The sequence below is a fragment of the Polypterus senegalus genome, chromosome 16 (genome assembly GCF_016835505.1).
Source record: "Polypterus senegalus isolate Bchr_013 chromosome 16, ASM1683550v1, whole genome shotgun sequence".
In the NCBI taxonomy this organism is placed as follows: Eukaryota; Metazoa; Chordata; class Cladistia; order Polypteriformes; family Polypteridae; genus Polypterus; species Polypterus senegalus.
Window position 1 is genome coordinate 73,367,321 of NC_053169.1, and position 19,186 is coordinate 73,386,506.

General features: G+C 39.5%; 1 protein-coding gene across 1 annotated transcript in view; it reads left to right on the forward strand.

Moving 5' to 3' along the window:
• The window catches only part of rab1ab (RAB1A, member RAS oncogene family b), a 71,730-nt gene that overhangs the window by 27,539 nt on the left and 25,005 nt on the right, over nt 1–19,186 (forward strand). Inside the window, exon 2 of the mRNA XM_039738786.1 lies at nt 17,713–17,785. Coding sequence (XP_039594720.1) covers nt 17,713–17,785 — 73 coding nt within the window. The remainder of the gene's footprint in view (nt 1–17,712; nt 17,786–19,186) is intronic.

The window sequence follows — 19,186 nt, forward strand, 5'->3', positions numbered from 1 at the left end:
CCTCAATCCCACTAACATGCCTTCCAATGAGGAAGCAGAGCCTGGGGACTCTGAGGTGGGCTCTCCCATCTCTGGGACTGAAGTCACCGAGGTGGTCAAAAAACTCCTTGGTGGCAGGGCCCGGGGTGGATGAGATCGAGTTCCTTAAGGCTCTGGATGTTGTAGGACTGTCTTGGTTGACACGTCTCTGCAACATCGCATGGACATCGGGACAGTGCCTCTGGATTGGCAGACCGGGGTGGTGGTCCCCTCTTTAAAAGGGGACGGAGGGTGTGTTCCAACTATAGAGGGATCACACTCCTCAGCCTCCCTGGAAAAGTCTATTCGGGGTTCTGGAGAGGAGGGTCCGTCGGATAGTCAACCTCGGATTCAGGAGGAACAGTGTGGTTTTCGTCCTGGTCGCGAACAGTGGACCAGCTCTTCATCCTTAGCAGAGTCCTGGAGGGTGCATGGGAGTTTGCCCGACCGGTCTACATGTGTTTTGTGGACTTGGAAAAGGCATTCGACCGTGTCCCTCGGGAATCCTGTGGGGGTGCTCGGGAGTATGGGGTACGGACCCCTGATAAGAGCTGTTCGGTCTCTGTACAACCGTGTCAGAGCTTGGTCCGCATTGCCGCAGTAAGTCGAGCCCGTTTCCAGTGAGAGTTGGACTCCGCCAGGGCTGCCCTTTGTCACCGATTCTGTTCATAACTTTTATGGACAGAATTTCTAAGCGCAGCCAGGGTGTTGAAGGGGTCGGTTTGGTGGACTCAGGATTGGGTCACTGCTTTTGCAGATGATGTTGTCCTGTTTGCTTCATCAGGCCGTGATCTTCAGCTCTCTGGATCGGTTCGCAGCTGAGTGTGAAGCGGCTGGGATGAGAATCAGCACCTCCAAATCCGAGAGCATGGTCCTCAGCCGGAAAAGGGTGGAGTGCCCTCTCAGGGTTGGGGAGAGATCCTGCCCCAAGTGGAGGAGTTCAAGTATCTCGGGGTCTTGTTCACGAGTGAGGGAAGAATGGAGCGTGAGATCGACAGGCGGATCGGTGCGGCGTCCGCAGTGATGCGGGCTCTGCATCGGTCTGTCGTGGTGTAAAAGGAGCTGAGCCATAAGGCAAAGCTCTCAATTTACCAGTCGATCTACGCTCCTACCCTCACCTATGGTCATGAGCTATGGGTAGTGACCGAAAGAACGAGATCGCGAATACAAGCGGCTGAAATGAGTTTCCTCCGCAGGGTGTCTGGGCTTTCCCTTAAAGATAGGGTGAGAAGCTCAGTCATCCGGGAGGGGCTCAGAGTAGAGCCGCTGCTCCTCCGCATCGAGAGGAGTCAGATGAGGTGGCTCGGGCATCTGATCAGGATGCCTCCTGGACGCCTCCCTGGTGAGGTGTTCCGGGCACGTCCAACCGGGAGGAGGCCCCGGGGAAGACCCAGGACACGCTGGGGGACTATGTCTCCCGGCTGGCCTGGGGACGCCTTTGGGATTCTCCCGAAGAGCTGGAAGAAGTGGCCGGGAGAGGGAAGTCTGGGCCTCTCTGCTTAAGCTGCTGCCCCCGCGACCCGACCTCGGATAAGCGGAAGAGAATGGATGGATGGATGGAAGGTCCCTACAAGGAGTATGTCAACCATCAGGGAGATCTGTGTGTGTGTCCCAGGGGCCCCTGATGGCAGTTGTTCCTTTTAATTTTGTAAATACTCCAACCCTTCTACTCTAAGAAACCATCCAGTGTCTGCTGGCTGGCAATAGTGGTGTCCCCACCCTCCCGATCATGGAGACATTTAACTGTTTGCATTTATATAGTGCTTTTCTCACTACTCAAAGCGCTGAGCAATTGCAGGTCATCTTCTGGCATTTATGGGATTCGAACCGGCAACCTTCTGATTGCCAGGGCATATCCCTATCCTCAGAGCCACCACTCCGGCCAATTTCACTGTCAGAGCACCGATATTACCAAGGGGTAAAAGCTCATGCAAATGATTGAATGTTTGTGAACAAAATCACCAAGGTGGAATCTCCCCTCCCCCTTGTCTGTGCATGCCAACATAAATAGTGAAAATTACTGCACTTCATGAAATGACTGGGTATCTGCACGGTGAATTGTTAAAAGTAAGTTCAATTCATTTAGTCACCCCCTGTGGGGGGTCTTAATCCAGCCTTATTCCTTACTCATCCTTATTTGAGTCACAGCAGTTGAGATTAACTCTTTTAGGGCTAATTTTTTTTTTTTTTCTTATCTCCCAGGGCTGAATATTTTTCCAAAAACTAACATTTTTTAAAAAAGAACACAAAGCAATTGTTTAACATATCAAATCAACAAAAAATATTTACTTTTGACAAATATTACTGTCTTGCATGTTGTATGAGCCTGCATACTCTATGATTTCACATACATATCACATACATTTTACACAGCAAAGTCCTGCAAAGTCTGATCTCGGTCCAAGCAGCCTTTTTCAGTCATTGCCACATTGCACTGCTCACAATACGTGTTGCTTTGGTGCCTACTTTTCAATTGTCTGCTGCTGCACTTTCTCACATATATTGTTAGTGTGTGCTGTAGAGACAAGTCACCCTTTTGCCATTGTGCCATTCCACTGCCACCAAGTTTTCTGCCCGCATGAAAACCGTATTGTCACCTCTTTTCATCTTCTGAAACTTTATGAACTTTATGCATGGCATTATAGCCCGGCACCCCATGGGATTTGCTTCTGTTTATTACAGAAGTGAATAAAACTTTGCAGCAGCACGTACCTATCACCATGCTACATAACCTGTCCAAAGCCACCAGGGGACAAAGCACGTTTGGACCAATGCTCCCTGAAGTTATATCACCAGTTCTGTCCCATCTCTATTTGTAATACCACAGCACGCTTCATCTCGTCTTTTGTTGTGGGTTTACACTTTGAAAAATGAGAATGCGATGCAAACGCCCCGCGATTGAAAAATTTCTCTGCCTACCTGTTTATCTCGTCTGGCCGGTAGCTGAAAAGCAGCATCAGGAGAGAGCAGCCTGAAGTACAGCAGCTGGTGATCTGTCGTGTCCAATAGCAAGCCATGCCGTCTTGTGAAGTCCAGTAGCCAGCTCGGCTCTCAACTGATCAATGTCTGTGTATTTATCCCACACGAACCTTGCTGTAGATGCATCGGCTGATGTCTTGGCCCATCTTTTTTCCTTTCTCTATTTTGTTGTTTTATGTCAAACACGAGACTTGAGATAGATAAACCTCTGTATTATTTGCACAGTGTAAACTAGCCATTTTCCTCCTTTCTTTGCAGCTGATTTGTATGTATTGCACTTGCAAGCTGATTACTCATTATTTGTCAGCTGTCACTTACAAAGTAGCCCATCCTGTTGTCACTGAAACCTGTAACTGAGTAGCTGATGATGTTACACTACACAACTGATGATCTAAGCCAGGGGTCTCCAACTTTTTTTTCTTCCCCTGAGAGCTACTTTTAAAAAATGAAAATGGCCACGAGCTACTCATGTTTTCTAACTTTTTATTCTCATAGCTTATTTCAACCCAAACAAACTGAATAAGCTTGTTTTGCCTGAACATTTGCAAAATGTTGGTATCCACAACTGACATTTTGCATTAAAACCTCACAAAAAATATTTAGTTCACCTGCAAGTGCATTTTCTATGTCTGTATGCATTTTCTAGTGTATCTCACACTATTGAATTAAAACATGAATGCTGATAAAACAAAACAATGCAATTACAAATACACACATATTACTTATTAATTTGTCATTTTGTTACATGTCACCGTTTCACTTCATAAGAGTATTCACATGTCCAGTTGCATGTGTGATGTGTTTCTTAGTTAGTCAGATGATTGGCACTGCATGGAGTCAACAAGAGAGGTGTATGGTGGAGTGTAGGCACTTCGGTTCACTCTTATAGAATCCTATAAATGTTCATCTGTTAGTCTTGTTCTGAACTTTGATTTCATGACATTCATGTCAGAAAAGGCAGACTCACAGAGATACATAGACCCAAACAAAGACATTTTCAGAGCTGCTTGGTGAAGATTCTTATAGTTATCTGGCTCTGCTAAGCTCCAGACATGCTGAGAATGCTGTTGAGACTTTAACTGCACATTATTTTGAAAGTTTACTAATATATAAAATCCAATGTCTTTGTCTGTATGTCTGTCCGCTTTTCACAAGAGAACTACTTAACAGATTTAGATTGGGGTTTTTTCTATAATTTGTTTGAATATTGCAGGTGATTTTGTGACTTCTCTCATTTTGCTATGTATCTCAGTTCGCTTGCGGTACCGATTTATTTGTGCGAATCTGAGAAAAAGGCAACAGGCTGAGGGAGGGGCCTTCCTGACTCACTCGCCAGCTTCAGGGCGTGATCCTTAACTCTGCTTAGCTAGTGAACAAGAGAACAATTGAGTTCAACCTTGTTTGATATTTAAAATAAAGTGTTACGTACGTCTTGATGAGTTTCAGTCTGGATATTCTCTTAAGTGTATGCCACATTGAAAAAATAGATTGTACTTCAGATTGTGGATCATGATTTTGTGTTAAAAGGATCGTGATATGATTTTTTGGAAAGATCGCACACCCCTGATTTGACTAATCAAGTTTTCAAATTTATGTAGGATTCATTAACCCTTTTGTGAGCTACTTGGAAAGGGGGTTGCAAGCTACCGGTAGCTCGCGAGTGACATGTTGGAGACCCCGGTCTAAGCTGTGCCCTGACTGCACATCACGCTTAAATTAAGTTAAGCTTATAATGGAAAATCCTTTGAAAAGTGTGAACACCGACCTAAGGAGGCATCTTGTTTCATGTCATTAGCATATATCAAATCAATGAGAGATGTATAGTGTTTAAAAACTGTGGCAAAATCAAAAAAAAAAATAAATTGACTCTTTTTAATAGTTTGTAGCCCAGAGTTTATAGTGATATCCTCACCAACAGGAAAGCTACAGGTGGTCTAGCCCTGGTTTCTATTGGGAACTAAGGTAGTGTAATACAAGCCTTTTCTGGGCTAATCCGCTAATTGGTTCTTCTTTATAAAAGATTTTTTTTTTTTTTTTTTTTAAAAACCATAGCTAGAATAAATAGTACTGCCTCTGAGTGAGGAATCTGCTACCGGCAGAGAAATATGCATGTGGTATTCTAGGAGGTGGTGAGTGTACAGCTGTGGTTTATTGAAATTCTGAGCCCAGGCTAACTGATAGAAGCTTTGTGTGAATGAGCTACAATTTTAACTTGATATTCCCTGTTCAAGAGAAGTTCTGCATGGTGCACATACAGTCCCGATCAAAAGTTTAAGACCACTTGAAAAATGGCAAAAAAATCATATTTTGCATGGTTGGATCTTAACAAGGTTCCAAGTAGAGCTTCAACATGCAACAAGAAGAAATGGGAGTGAGACAAAACCTTTTTTGAGCATGCAATTTAATGAAAACAACGATTAAACTGAAACAGGCTGTTTTACAGCTGATCAAAAGTTTAGGACCACACCTCCAAAAAAAACCCGTAAACTCCCCCAAAACAGAAATCAAACTTCCAAACATGAACTCCGTACTGAGTAGCTCCACCGTTATTGTTAATCACTTCAAAAATTCGTTCCGGCATGCTTGATGTAAGCGTTTCCATGAGGTGAGTGGGAACATTTCTCCAAGTGGTGAAGACGGCCGCATGAAGGGTATCTACTGTCTGGAACTGTTGTCCATTTTTGTAAACTTCCCTTGCCATCCATCCCCAAAGGTTCTCAATTGGATTTAGATCGGGGAACAAGCAGGATGGGCCAAAAGAGTGATGTTATTCTCCTGGAAGAAGTCCGTTGTCCTGCAGGCATTGTGTACTGTAGTGTTGTCCTGTTGAAAAACCCAGACGAGGGCCCTCAGTCATGAGGAATGCTCTCTGCAACATCTGGACTTAGCCAGCGGCCGTTTGACACCCCTGCACTTCCTGAAGCTCCATTGTTCCACTGAAGGAAAAAGCACCCCAGACCATTATGGCGCCCCCTCCACTGTGGCGCGTAGAAAACATCTCAGGTGGGATCTGCTTGCCATGCCAGTAACGTTGGAAACCATCAGGACCATCAAGGTTAAATTTTTTCTCATCAGAGAATAAAACTTTCTTCCACTTTTGAATGTCCCATGTTTGGTGCTCTCTTGCAAAGTCCAAACAAGCAGTTCTGTGGCGTTCAAGGAGACAAGGTCTTTGAAGACTTTTTTTGTTTTTGAAGCCCTTCAGTCTCCGATGCCATCTGATGTTTATGGGGCTGCAGTCAGCACCAGTAACGGCCTTAATTTGGGTTGAGGATTGTCCAGTGTCTTGACGGACAGCCAATTGGATCCTCCAGCTCAGTGCTGGTGAAATTTTTTTGGGTCTTCCACTTGACTTTTTTGTTCCATAACCCTCAGGATCATTTAAGAAATTCCAAATGACTGTCTTACTGCGTCCCACCTCAGCAGCGATGGCGCGCTGTGAGAGACCCTGCTTATGCAGTTCAACAACCCGACCACGTTCAAAAAGGAAGAGTTTTTTTGCCTTTGCCATCAGAACGTGTGACTGCCTGACAGAAAATGACAATGAATCCACATCTTTGCACAGATTTGGCCTTTTAAAGGCATGTGGTCCTAAAATTTTGATCAGCTGTAAAACAGCCTGTTTCAATTTAATCGTTATTTTCAATTAATTGAATGCTCAAAAAATGTTTTGTCTCACTCCCATTTCTTCTTGTTGCATGTTGAAGCTCTACTTGGAACCTTGTTAAGATCCAACCATGCAAAATATTATTTTTTTGCCATTTTTCAAGTGGTCTTAAAGTTTTGATCGGGACTGTATAAATTTTGAATCCTGTTTTAGATGCCAGATATACTACTTTGAGCTGCAAAGTTTGCTGTGCTTCATGTCATTTTCAATGTAGCCCGAAAGTAGTATTTTTAACAGAAAATTTCCTTTTTCTGAATTTTCATGATGGAGTATTACAAACTAACCCATTCCTGCTGTGAATTAAAAGACACTGGAGAAAATATTTACATTGATATTTTAATAAAAAGCATGCTGCAAATTGAAAAGAATTCTGTAGTAAGGCACCACTTGCAAAGTGTTAAAATGTATAGATAGATATACTTTTTTTGTCCCCAAAGGGAAATTAGAACATTAGTGAAGCTCAAGAGAGAAAAAGAGAAATATATAAATGTATTACAGTAGTTCCAAACTCTTCATTTAACAGGATGGTCAATTAAAAAAAAAAAACAATTCTGCAGCCTAATTGTAATTCCTGGCAACTGAAATAAATTATCTAGCTTACCTAAGCTTTCAAATTTAAGAGGTAGGATCTTTTTAATATACAGTAATGTTTCATGTGGGGTAACAGATTATTCAGTTTCTTCTCAACTCTTCAAGCTATACTGAAAAGCCCTTTACTAGCATCACTGATACACAATGCAGACAAAAGCTTTTTTTGCCAAGGAAGTGAATCTGACTGTACTGCTTGCCCAGTAGTGAACAACACTGTTTGATTTCAGGATATAAATGCAGGTGGAATCCCGTTGTAAGGAATTACTGGGAACATAAAATTATTTTTGTCATAAGAAATGTGGGGAAAGTGCATATACTACTGTGACTGAGGACGATGGTGATTTGCCATCTGTTAACAGCAGTGGCGCAAGGACAGACCCATAGTTACTCTGCTGCATCTGGTAAATGGTAAACCAAGGGCAAAGTAATTTGTTGTCCTCTGCAGGGTCAGGCTTACCACGTAATGTTCTTGTTGCATGATGTTTGGAACATTTAACACCAGGCTTTGTTCTGCTCTTCCTCGCATTCTCCTGGTCTGCCACATCGATAATTCTGACCAACTGGGGTACTTCTAATCTGCAAATGGGAGCTAAAGCAGGATATTACTGTTGATGTCCCGACTACTAGCTGTCCCCCATTATGCTTGCACTTATTAAATTCTTCTATTATATCCAATTTTAAAACCATATTCTCTAGGTTTGATGTGCATGTCCAATATGATTGTATCGATGATTCTGTCTTAGAATTTAATTCTTCTTGTAAAACTGTATTAGACTCAATTGCTCCACCCAAGATATGCAGTAATAAGGGAAGACCTGCTCCCTGGCTAAATGAAACTACGCGATTGCTGCGCCGCGCCTGTCGAGCTTCTGAATGGCGTTGGAAAAAAGATGAACTGATTGTTTCTAAACAGATTTTTAGGACTTCTGTATTCAACTTCCAGGCTGCAGTTAAGAAAACTAAACGAGATTTCTTTGCTGATTTAGTATCCCGTCATTCTAAGAATCCTAGTGTCTTATTTAATTCAGTTAATGCGGCCATTCACCCTCATTTTGTGATGTGATTAAATAGCACTGTTCATTCATGTGAGCAGTTTCTATCATTCTTTGTCAGCAAAATTGATACTATCCGCTGTGGCATTGTTCAAACTGGCTATGAACTTCCTACTGTTAATCATGGTATTGTATTCGAATCTTTTGATCTTGTCTCACTTTCACAGTTAAAAAGAACTATTGACACCCTTAAACCAGCTCTCTGTCCTTTTGATATTGTACCACCATGCCTCGTAGTGGAAGCCTTTGATGTTTTGGGTCCATCTTTACTAGCCATTATCAATGATTCTATAAGAGCGGGGGTTGTGCCGTCATTTTTTTAAACATGCTTCGGTCTGTCCCTGTCTAAAAAAGGCAGAATTAGATCCTGGAGTTTTAGCCAATTTTCGCCCAATTTCCCAACTGCCACTTCTGGCTAAAATTCTAGAAAGAATTATTTATAATCAATTGGTCGATCACCTTAACTCCAGTAATTTGAGATCTACCAATCTGGCTTTAGGCGTTATCATGGTGTTGAGACTGCCCTTCTTAAAGTATTCAATGACATCTCTGTTATTACTGACTCAGGTGACTTGGCAGTCCTTCTCCTCCTTGACCTGTCTGCTGCCTTTGACACAATAGACCATGAGATATTGCTAGTGCGGCTTGAACATCTTGTTGGGCTTAAAGGGGCTGCTCTTAACTGGTTCAGGTCAGATTTAATTGGTAGAAACTATTCAGTGACTTTAAATAATTAACTCCACAACTGTCTTTCTGAACTAAGATCCTGGATGGCTAATAATTTTCTTGATCTGAACCAAAATAAAACGGAGGTGCTTATAGTGGGTCCATCAGCAAAAGCCCAAATTGGTCTTGAACTTCTCGGCTCTTTCTCTGTCTTATGCAAACCTCAAGTCTGCAATCTTAGTGTTATCTTTGACAGTAACCTCTCTTTTGAGAAACACTTTGAAAACACATCAGATCTCAATGGGAAAAAGAAATCCTCCTGGATATCTATACTGATATAGACTGGGTAATGTGTTAGGAACGAAAGGATGCCACATCGTTTGATGGAAATGAAAATGATCAACCTACAGAGCCCTGAATTCAAAAGGCCCCCAAAAATCAGAGTGAAAAAATTATGTGGCAGGCTAGTCCATTTTGCCAAAATTTAATTGCAGCAACTCAAAATTATGCAGCACTTTGTATGGCCCTGTGTTCTTATATACATGCCTGACAACATCGGTGCATGCTTCTAATGAGATGACAGATGGTGTTGTGGGGGATCTCCTCCCAGATCTGGACCAGGGCATCACTGAGCTCCTGGACAGTCTGAGGTGCAACCTGGTGGCATTGGATGGACCAAAACATAATGTCCCAGAGGTATTCTATTGGATTTAGGTCAGGAAAGTGTGGTGGCCAGTCAATGGTATCAATTCCTTCATCCTCCAGGAACTGCCTGCATACTCTCACCACATGAGGCCAGGAATTGTCGTGTACCAGGAGCCACTGTACCAGCATAGGGTCTGACAATGGGTCCAAGGATTTCATCCTGATACCTAATGGCAGCCAAGGTGCCTTTGTCAAGCCTGTAGCGGTCTGTGTGACCCTCCATGGATATGCCTCCCCAGACAATCATTAACCCACCACCAAACTGCTCATGCTGAATGATGTTACAGGCAGCATAATGTTCTCCATGGCTTCTCCAGACCCTTTCACTTCTGTCACGTGCTCAGGGTGAACCTGCTCTCATCTGTAAAAAGCACAGGGCACCAGTGGTGCATCTGCCAATTCTGGTATTCTATGGCGAATGCCAATCGAGCTGCATGCTGCTGGGCAGTGAGCTCAGGGCCCATTAGAGGACATGGGGCCCTTGGGTCACCCTCATGAAGTCTTTCTGGTTGTTTGGTCAGAGACATTCACACCAGTGGCCTGCTGGAGGTCATTTTGTAGGGCTCTGGCAGTGCTCATCCTGTTCCTCCTTGCCCAAAGGAGCAGATACTGGTCCTGCTGTTGGGTTATGGACCTTCTATGGCCCTCTCCAGCTCTCCTAGAGTAACTGCTTGTCTCCTAGAATCTCCTACATGCCCTTGAGACTGTGCAGGGAGACACAGCAAACGTTCTGGCAGTGACACGTATTGATGTGCCATCCTGGAGAAGTTGGACTACCTGTGCAACCTCTGTAGGGTCCAGGTATCGCCTCATGCTACCAGTAGTGACACTGACTGTAGCCAAATGCAAAACTAGTGAAGAAACAGTCAGAAAAGATAAGGAGGGAAAAATGTCAGTGGCCTCCACCTGTTAAACCATTCCTGTTTTGGGGTCATCTCATTGTTGCCCCTCTAGTGTATCTGTTGTTAATTTCATTAACACCACAGCAGCTGAAACTGATTAACAACCCCCTCTGCTACTTAACTGACCAGATTAATATCCCATAAGTTTCATTGACTTTATGCTATACTCTGATTAAAAGTGTTCCTTTAATTCTTTTGAGCAGTATATAAGAGCCTCTTAAAATTAAAAAATGTAATTTGAAAGAGATGTTAGATGTAACTTATTTATTTATAGAAATATAAGTGTGAATGCAGATTGAAAATGAGACATTAGCATAAAGTTTGTTTTTTTTTTGTTTTTTTTTAAATAGAAATACAACCGTGTGTTTATTCTATTTCTTTTTATTTTTTGCATTCAGGTCCCAATGCCTGAAATTTATCTTCAGGCTTTTTTTTTTTTTCTTTATATCCTTCAAAATTGTTGACACCATTTAGGGCGCAATTTTGAATGCTTTTGCAATGATGTCATTTTTCCAGAATTGTTAATTTTTCTTTTAGTGTAAACTAATGCCGTTTTGCACTTTTTTTGTTCATTGCGGAGAAACCTTTGAGATGGTAAAGTATCTGCGCAGAAACTACCCACCTGGACGCCCAGTATAGTATTTTTGGCATTCATTATACTGGAATTATACTGAAATTTACATTTTGTTAAAACAAAATCTGTTAATCATGATGTTGTCTGAGCCAATAAAAAAGTATTAGTTATTCTGAAAATTGTTACTTTGGCATTCGCTGTACCAGGGTTTGACCTGTATCAGGTAGGTATGTCTGTGTTTCAAGTTCAGCTTTGTCATGTACTTAGGTGAGTGAAATTCTTAATTGCATATCTTCTTACGTTAATGATTGTAATACAATATCAAAAAAGAGACATTCACATAAATGCTTGTTCTACAGTCAGGCAAGTGTTTAGACAGTGACATAATTTTCATTCTTTTGGATCTGCAAACTACCACAATGGATTTGAAACAAAGCAATCAATATGTATCTGAAGTATAGTCTTTCAGCTTTGATTCACAGGCTTTAACAAAAATATTGTACGAGCTGTTTAGGAAAGATGGACATTTTTATTTATGGTTTCCCTATATTCAAGGGCTCAAACGTATTTGAACAAACTAATAATGATAAATCATTTATTTATAGTCAATAACTGCCTGAAGTCTGGAACCCATGGCCATCTCCAAATGCTAGATTTCCACCCTAATGATACTTTACCAGGCCTTTACTGCAGCTGTCTTCAGTTGCTGGTTATTCGTTGGACTTTCTGCCATCAGTTTTGTCTTTGGTAAATGAAATGCATGTCCAATTGGATTTATGTCAGTTGATTGACTTGACCAGTGAAGAATATTCCACTACTTTGCACTGAAAAGCACTTGCTTTCACAGTATGTTGTGGCCCATAGTCCATATGTACCGAGAAGCATCATCCTATCAGTTTTGCAGCATTTGGCTAAATCTGAGCAGAAATTGTACAAATTCTGAACACATCAGAATTCATCCTATTTATGCAAGTAGTCATATCATCAATAGACACTAGTGACTGACTTCAGTTTGCAGCAATGCATGATCATGCCATAAAACCGCCTCCACTATGTTTCACAGATGATATGGTATTCATCAGATCATGAGCCGTTTCTTCTCTTCTCCATACTCCTCTCTTTTCCAACATTCTGGTATCTACTGATCTTAGTTTCCTTTGTTCAAAGCTAATTGTTCCAGGGCTTTTAAAAAATGTCTAATCTATCCTTCCTGTGTTTGAGGTTTACCAGTGCTTTGCACTTTGTTGTAAACCCTGTCTTTTCTTTCACAAAATCTTCTCTTGATTGTAAACTTTGACAATGATAGGCATACCTACCAGAGAGTGTTCTTGGTTTACTTAAATGGGGTTATTCTTCACCAAGGACAGAATCCTGCAGTGATCCAGAACACTTGTCTTCTGTGGTTGCTGAGCTCACTGATGTTTCCTTCTTTTTATGACTGTAACTAATGGTTGATTTGACTGCTACCTGTGAGTGTGCTGTCTCTCTAAAGTGTTTGTTTTGTTTCTTCAGCCTAAAGATGGACTGCTTTTACTTGCATGCACAGCTCTTTGGACCTCATATTATGAGAGTTCAAAGTGTCGGCTTACAAATACAAATTCCACACTTCCGATCAATTCCAGACCTTTGAAATAATGAGAGAATTGCTCCCACCTGACTATAAACAGATTGTCAGCCAAATGTCCAGATATTTTTGAGCCCCTGAAAATGGCGGGCTGTTTAGAAAAATGACTGCCATTCCTAAGCGGCTCATACTGTATTTTTGGTAAACCCTTTAAATTAAAGCTGAAAGTCTATACTTCAATCACATAATAACTTTATTTCAAATCTATTGTGGTGGCGTACAGAACCAAAATTATGAAAATTGTTACTGTCCAAATACTTATGGTCCTGACTATATGTCTTTTTTTGCTTGTTGGGTACTTTAAAGCATGACTCCTTTGTGATTCATGCACTGCTGCTTGATGAAAGTACATGTGAAAAAAAAAATGAGTCATTGCATGCACAAATTTACTTATAGAGAGAGAGAGAGTTCTGACATTGTAATTTTTGTTTTATTTACCAAAAACCGAACATTACAATTGCATACTACTCTGTCAAAAAGAAATTAATAACATAACCGATACAACAGTTCACTTCAAAATCAGTCCAGAGGGGGGAAAAAGAAAAATAGAAATATAAAGGAAAAATGAGATTCAAATTTCACCTAGTGTTCTGGTGTTGTGGCATTTTATGTCAGTAGCTGTTAGATTGACCCTGACAAAAAGGATTTTTTTTTCTCCCTAAATTAGCAGCAATTGCATGTGCATTAGTAGTGTTGAGCATGTACAGACATTAAGAGCAGGTTGCTTCTCTAAGTAGGATCTTCATTACAAAATTATACATTGTATGCATCTACAGTACATGCTTTGCATATGAGAGTACTGTAAGTTACATTATGATGGTCTTTAAGTATTACTTCCTTATCATTGTTTATTACTAATGTTGATACATAACACCACAAACATCCCAACAAACTTAATTCAGAAATTACTTCTGCTAATTAATTTGCTAGTGTTAAATTCTATTAAATGTACACCTCCTTGAAAAAATTTTCTGTCATGTAAATTATACTGTGTTGATTGCTTTTTAGATTTTTGATATACTGTATTAATCTCCAAGGGGAAATTGTCTTTTTGCATGATCAGCGAACTAGTCTATCTTAAATCAGAGAAAAGTTCAGTGTGACTTAAACTACAAATTAGTTTATTGTTTGAATTTTATCTTGACTACAGTTATACCAACTTGTGTAGTTTACATACTTTACTCTTTTTCAACTCTGATAGCCTGTACTGACAGCAAACAGATCTCCAATAAAAGTATTGAAACCTAGTGGCCTAGCCAAAACCCTGACTTAAGCCCCATAGGCCATTTATGGAGAAACCTTAAGATGGCTGTTTATAGATGCTTCCAATCCATTCTGCTGGCACTTCAGAGTATCTTCCAGCAAGAACTTGGGCAGAACTACCCATACCCAGGTATGCAAAGCTTGTAGAGACTTTTAGAGACTTCCCCAAGAAGACTGAAATCTGAAATTGTTGCAAAGGAGGCTTTTATGATTTACAGAATCTGTCTGAGTACTTTTACAAATGAGAGATTTCAGCTTTTGATTTTTAAAACATTGGCAAACCTTTCTAAAACATGTTTTCATTATGTCGTTATGGGTTATTGAGGGTAAATTGATGGGGAAAATATGGCAAATCTGTCAGTTTAAAATTTTATGTTCAACACGATGAAGTAAGCAGAAAGTGAAGGGGTCTGAATAATTTCTGAATCTACCCACTGTATATGCAGACAAAAACCTTTTGTTTGTTTAACTAGAAAAATGGTCTGTTATCATTTTAGTATATTTATTAAAGAACATTCAAAAACCTATTGTGTTGCTTCAGAGTGCTTAACTTTTGCATGGTAATGTTAACTGGCTGTTCACATCTGTAACACATTTTGTGATATCACTTATATTAACTCGTGAAAATGAAAGATGAACTATGATCTACATCTGCCGTATTTAAATCAGAGAGATATCACTGTTTTAGCTAAAGAAACAACTTATGCAGTCCAATACAGTTTGAAATTGTCATACCAAAATTAATTATTCTTCAAGCAGTACAAATTTCATCATTTATATACATGATCCAAACTGATATACAATGGAAAACCGTGTATGAATCCGTTGATTTTAGTACAGTACAGTATAGTACTAATGTACTGAGTATACATTATACCAGAGATGGGGACAAGTCGCATATGATCAAGTCCAAGCAAGTTTCAAGTGTTAACCATCAAGTCTCGAGTCAAGTCTCAAGTCACAGTTAAGACAAATCAAGCAAGTCAAGTCAAGTCAAGGGTTCACCCTAAGCAAGTCAAGTCGAGTCTTGATAAGTTTCAAGCCAAGTCAAGTTGCAGTACTAAAACAAACAGAGGTTAAATTTTCGATACGTTTATTTTTGCACAGAAAATTTTTTACAGAAAAGATGAACTTATATACATATATTATGTATCTTATTTGCATTGCTGTATTTAAATTATATGCATATCTGTACTACATTAATATCTGAAAATAAAATTGTGTTGCTTACACAAAATGTTTAAAACTAAGAAATCCAGTCTAAAATGTATAATGCAATTCAATCTGAAAGGATTAGTTTACTTTGACAACAACAATGTACAGATAATGTACTCACCCCTTGTCATCCAATATGTTCATGTCTTTCTTTCCTCAGTCATAAAGAAATTGTTTGTTTTTTTTGTTTTGAGGAAAACATTTCAGGATTTCTGTCTATATATAATGGATATGTATGGCGCCCCGAAGTTTGAACTTCCAAAATGCAGTTTAAATAAAGCTTCAGAATACCCGAAATGATTGGTTATTTTCCAAACAAATTGACAATTTATATACTTTTAGCCTCAAATGCTGGTCTTGTCTCCTCTCTGTGCAGTCTGTGTGATTCGGTAAATACAGTTAATAGATGTCAAAAACAACAATCTCTTTTATATCTTTAATGTCAAAACATCCTGCAATGCTGTTTTTACCTTTTTTTGTAAAGGGCATTTGAGCTTCTATACATGTTAACTGTGTAAACACTGTGTCTGCACTTTTGCTGCAATCTAAGAGTGTATTTACCCGAATCACACAGACTGCGCAGAGACAACACAAGACCAGCGTTTGAGGTTAAAAAGTATATAAATTGTCCATTTGTTTAGAAAATAACCGATTGTTTCGCTAGATAAGACTCCTCCTCCTCGGCTGGGATCGTTTAGAGTCTTCTGAAGCTGCATTTAAACTGCATTTTGGAATTCAAACTTCGGGGTGCCATACATATTCATTATATAGAGAGAAATCCTGAAATGTTTTCCTCAAAAAAACAATTTCTTAATGATCGAGGAAATGTTTTATATATGATGCTTTAATACTTATGCTGTCCATTATAAGGCACAGTAGGGGATTTATCCACTCTTTTTAATCTAACGTTAGTGATGAATCTCGTTAATTAAAATGAACGGATCTTTTTCATTTCAGCAGAATATAAATATAATGTAGGCTATGTTAATATAGCCCAGTGAGGAAGTTATGAAGCTTAATTGTCATCTCTGCGGTGGACGCGCAATATACACGTTTCATACATAATATATAATCTGATATATTTATTTTCTATTTGAACTGGTTTCATTGTTATACAGCACACAACATTTTGTTGTTATTGTGAGTGTACACAAAAAAATTATAGACACTTAACATAACCGATTCGAACGATGAAATTATTCTTGTCTGTATGACCAAAAAGTTTTGAACGAGTTATTGAAGGAGAAGTGATTGCACCAACGCTTTCATCTTAGATTTTCATGCAGTATAACGTTACACGAGCTGCCATTCAACTAACCACACGCAGTCAGTCCATACAAACGCTTGAAAATGCGCACATTTAATATAGACATTATAGTTTACATGTAATATCGAGAAGCCCTTTCATTTCAAGTTGCACTCAACATCAAAATGTGGCTACGCCACTGGTAACGTTATAGCATTTTATTTATGAGATGATCATCACATTTCTGATAAAAAAAAAAAAACATGCAACCAAGGCAAATGACAAACAGAAAAGAATAATTTAATTAATTAGTAATCGTTTTATTAAATTGACTAGAAAGAATTCGACTTCCTTACCTTTCCTTGTGGTTTTTGAAGTGCGGATGAAATTTGATGTTGTGGTTGTCGTGTCTGATACTCTCACGTTGCATTCTCTGCATCTGGCAATCTTTTTTTGTTAGCACGGTCTAGTTCAAAGTCCTTATAGCCAAACGTGACTATATGAGGAGCTCGACTATTGTCTGCCATGTTTGGCGCGGTTTGAGTTGTGCAGTGTTCTTCTTCTTCTTCTTCTTCTTCTTCTTCTTCTTGGTAACTTTAAGAGTTGTGCAGCGTTAAGGGCGCAGGCACCAATTATGGTACTGCTGAGTCATAATTATTTTATTAAATCATTTTATTTTATTAAATAAATTATATTTAAAAGTTCAAGTCATTGTCGAGTCTTCCACTTTAAGTCAAGTCTCAAGTCACTTACTCTCAAGTCAAGTCATTTTCCTCTCAAGTCAAAGTCAAGTCATTTTCTTACTTCAATCAAGCAAGTCTCAAGTCCTGAAAATTGTGACTCGAGTCCCCCATCTCTGCATTATACCCAATTCAGAATAAGTTCCACTGTTTGCACCCAGACAGTTTAATATCCTGCAGATCCAAATTTTTCAGCTGTACAATAACAACTTTATTCCTTTAAGTATGGTATGTACCAGTGTTTCACACTGTTTTGCCCCCTTCCTCCAGGCAGAATTGTTACAGGTTGTTCAGATTTGGTGGGATGGTGCTTGTATTAGTTTCTTAAATAGTGCCTCAAGTTCTTAACTGGATTGATATTAGGGCTTTAACTAGTCCATTGCATGTTCCCCATGGGAAGAATCCAAGGTTACTTTGACTGTTTTGGATTATTGACCTGCTGAATAGCAATACTCTTTTCTGTCTTCCAGTGACTACTTATTCAAGCTTCTTCTGATTGGTGACTCGGGTGTGGGAAAGTCTTGCCTCCTCCTTCGGTTTGCAGTAAGTGTCTTATATTCACTCTGTTTTTGTCTTGTATTGTAGGTGGATGCATAGGACTACATTGTAATTAAAGAAATATATCATTGCATTATTTATTTTTTTTTTGTTTCAGATTTGATAGCTAAAAATTACTTGCATATAATACTGAAAAAATGTGCAAACATGCCAAGTGAATCATTTTCTGCTTTATAGTTTAATTTTTAAATTTAGTTTTGTTGTAGTGCAAAAAAATTTTTGTGTGTGGGGTTAAGGCCTCCTTTTTATAATTGACAAAGATATTTGTAGATTTCCTGAATTTCCATTTAGCTTTAACTTTTCAAAATTTGTGGGCTTCTAGGTTGTCATTGAAGTTGTAACGGCCAACCCCTTACCCAGACCGGCCACTACACTACCAAGACTATTCCTTGGATAACCTGAGGCTTCTTTATCTAGTAACAAGCCATACTCCTTACAAGTTGTACTTTTATCCCCACACGACGAAATAACCAGCAAATAGTAGACAGGAATGTAAAATCAAACTAAGATATGTTATAAATGATAAGGACAAACAAATATTCAATAATGTAAATTTGTGTGCACAAAACACCACTATCCCAATGACACCAGTGACTATATAAAACACGAATATACAAATATTTACAAAGAACCCTCTCTTGCCCCTAAAACGCTAACTGAACAAACACAGATGAAATGATAAATGGTGGTTGAAATGAAAATGCTAGATGAGTCCAAAAGCTAATAAAGTCCAGCAAACGTTGTATATTGGCTGGTGTGAAATCTTGCTTCCTCCCTACAATACCCAAAAAAAAAAAATTGTTGCTATTATAAATGTTTTGGTATACAGTACACATGTTTATTTCCTTTATGTGCATTGGAACAACACACAAAAAACAGAAAAAAGCAAAATCTGGCATCATGTCGCACAGAACTCCAAAAATGGGCCGGGCCAAATTATTGGCACCTTTTCAAAATTGTGGGTAAATCGTTTTATTTCAAGCATTTGATGCTCATTTGAACTCACCTGTGGCAAGAAACAGGTGCTGGCAATATACCAATCACACCTGAAGCCAGTTAAAATGGAGAAAAGTTGACTCAACCTTTCTATTTTGTGTCTGAGTGTGCCACACGAAGCATTGAGAACAGAAAGAAGAGCAGAGAATTGTCTGAGGACTTGAGAACAAAAATTGTGGAAAAATATCAACAATCTCAAGGCTACAAGTCCATCTCCAGAGATCTTCACGTTCCTTTGTCCACTGTGTGCAACATTATCAAGAAGTTCACAACACATGGCACTGTAGCTAATCTCCCTGGACGTGGACGGAAGAGAAAAAATGATAAGACTGCAACGAAGGATAGTCTGAATGGTGGATAAACAGCCCCAATCAACTTCGAAACATATTA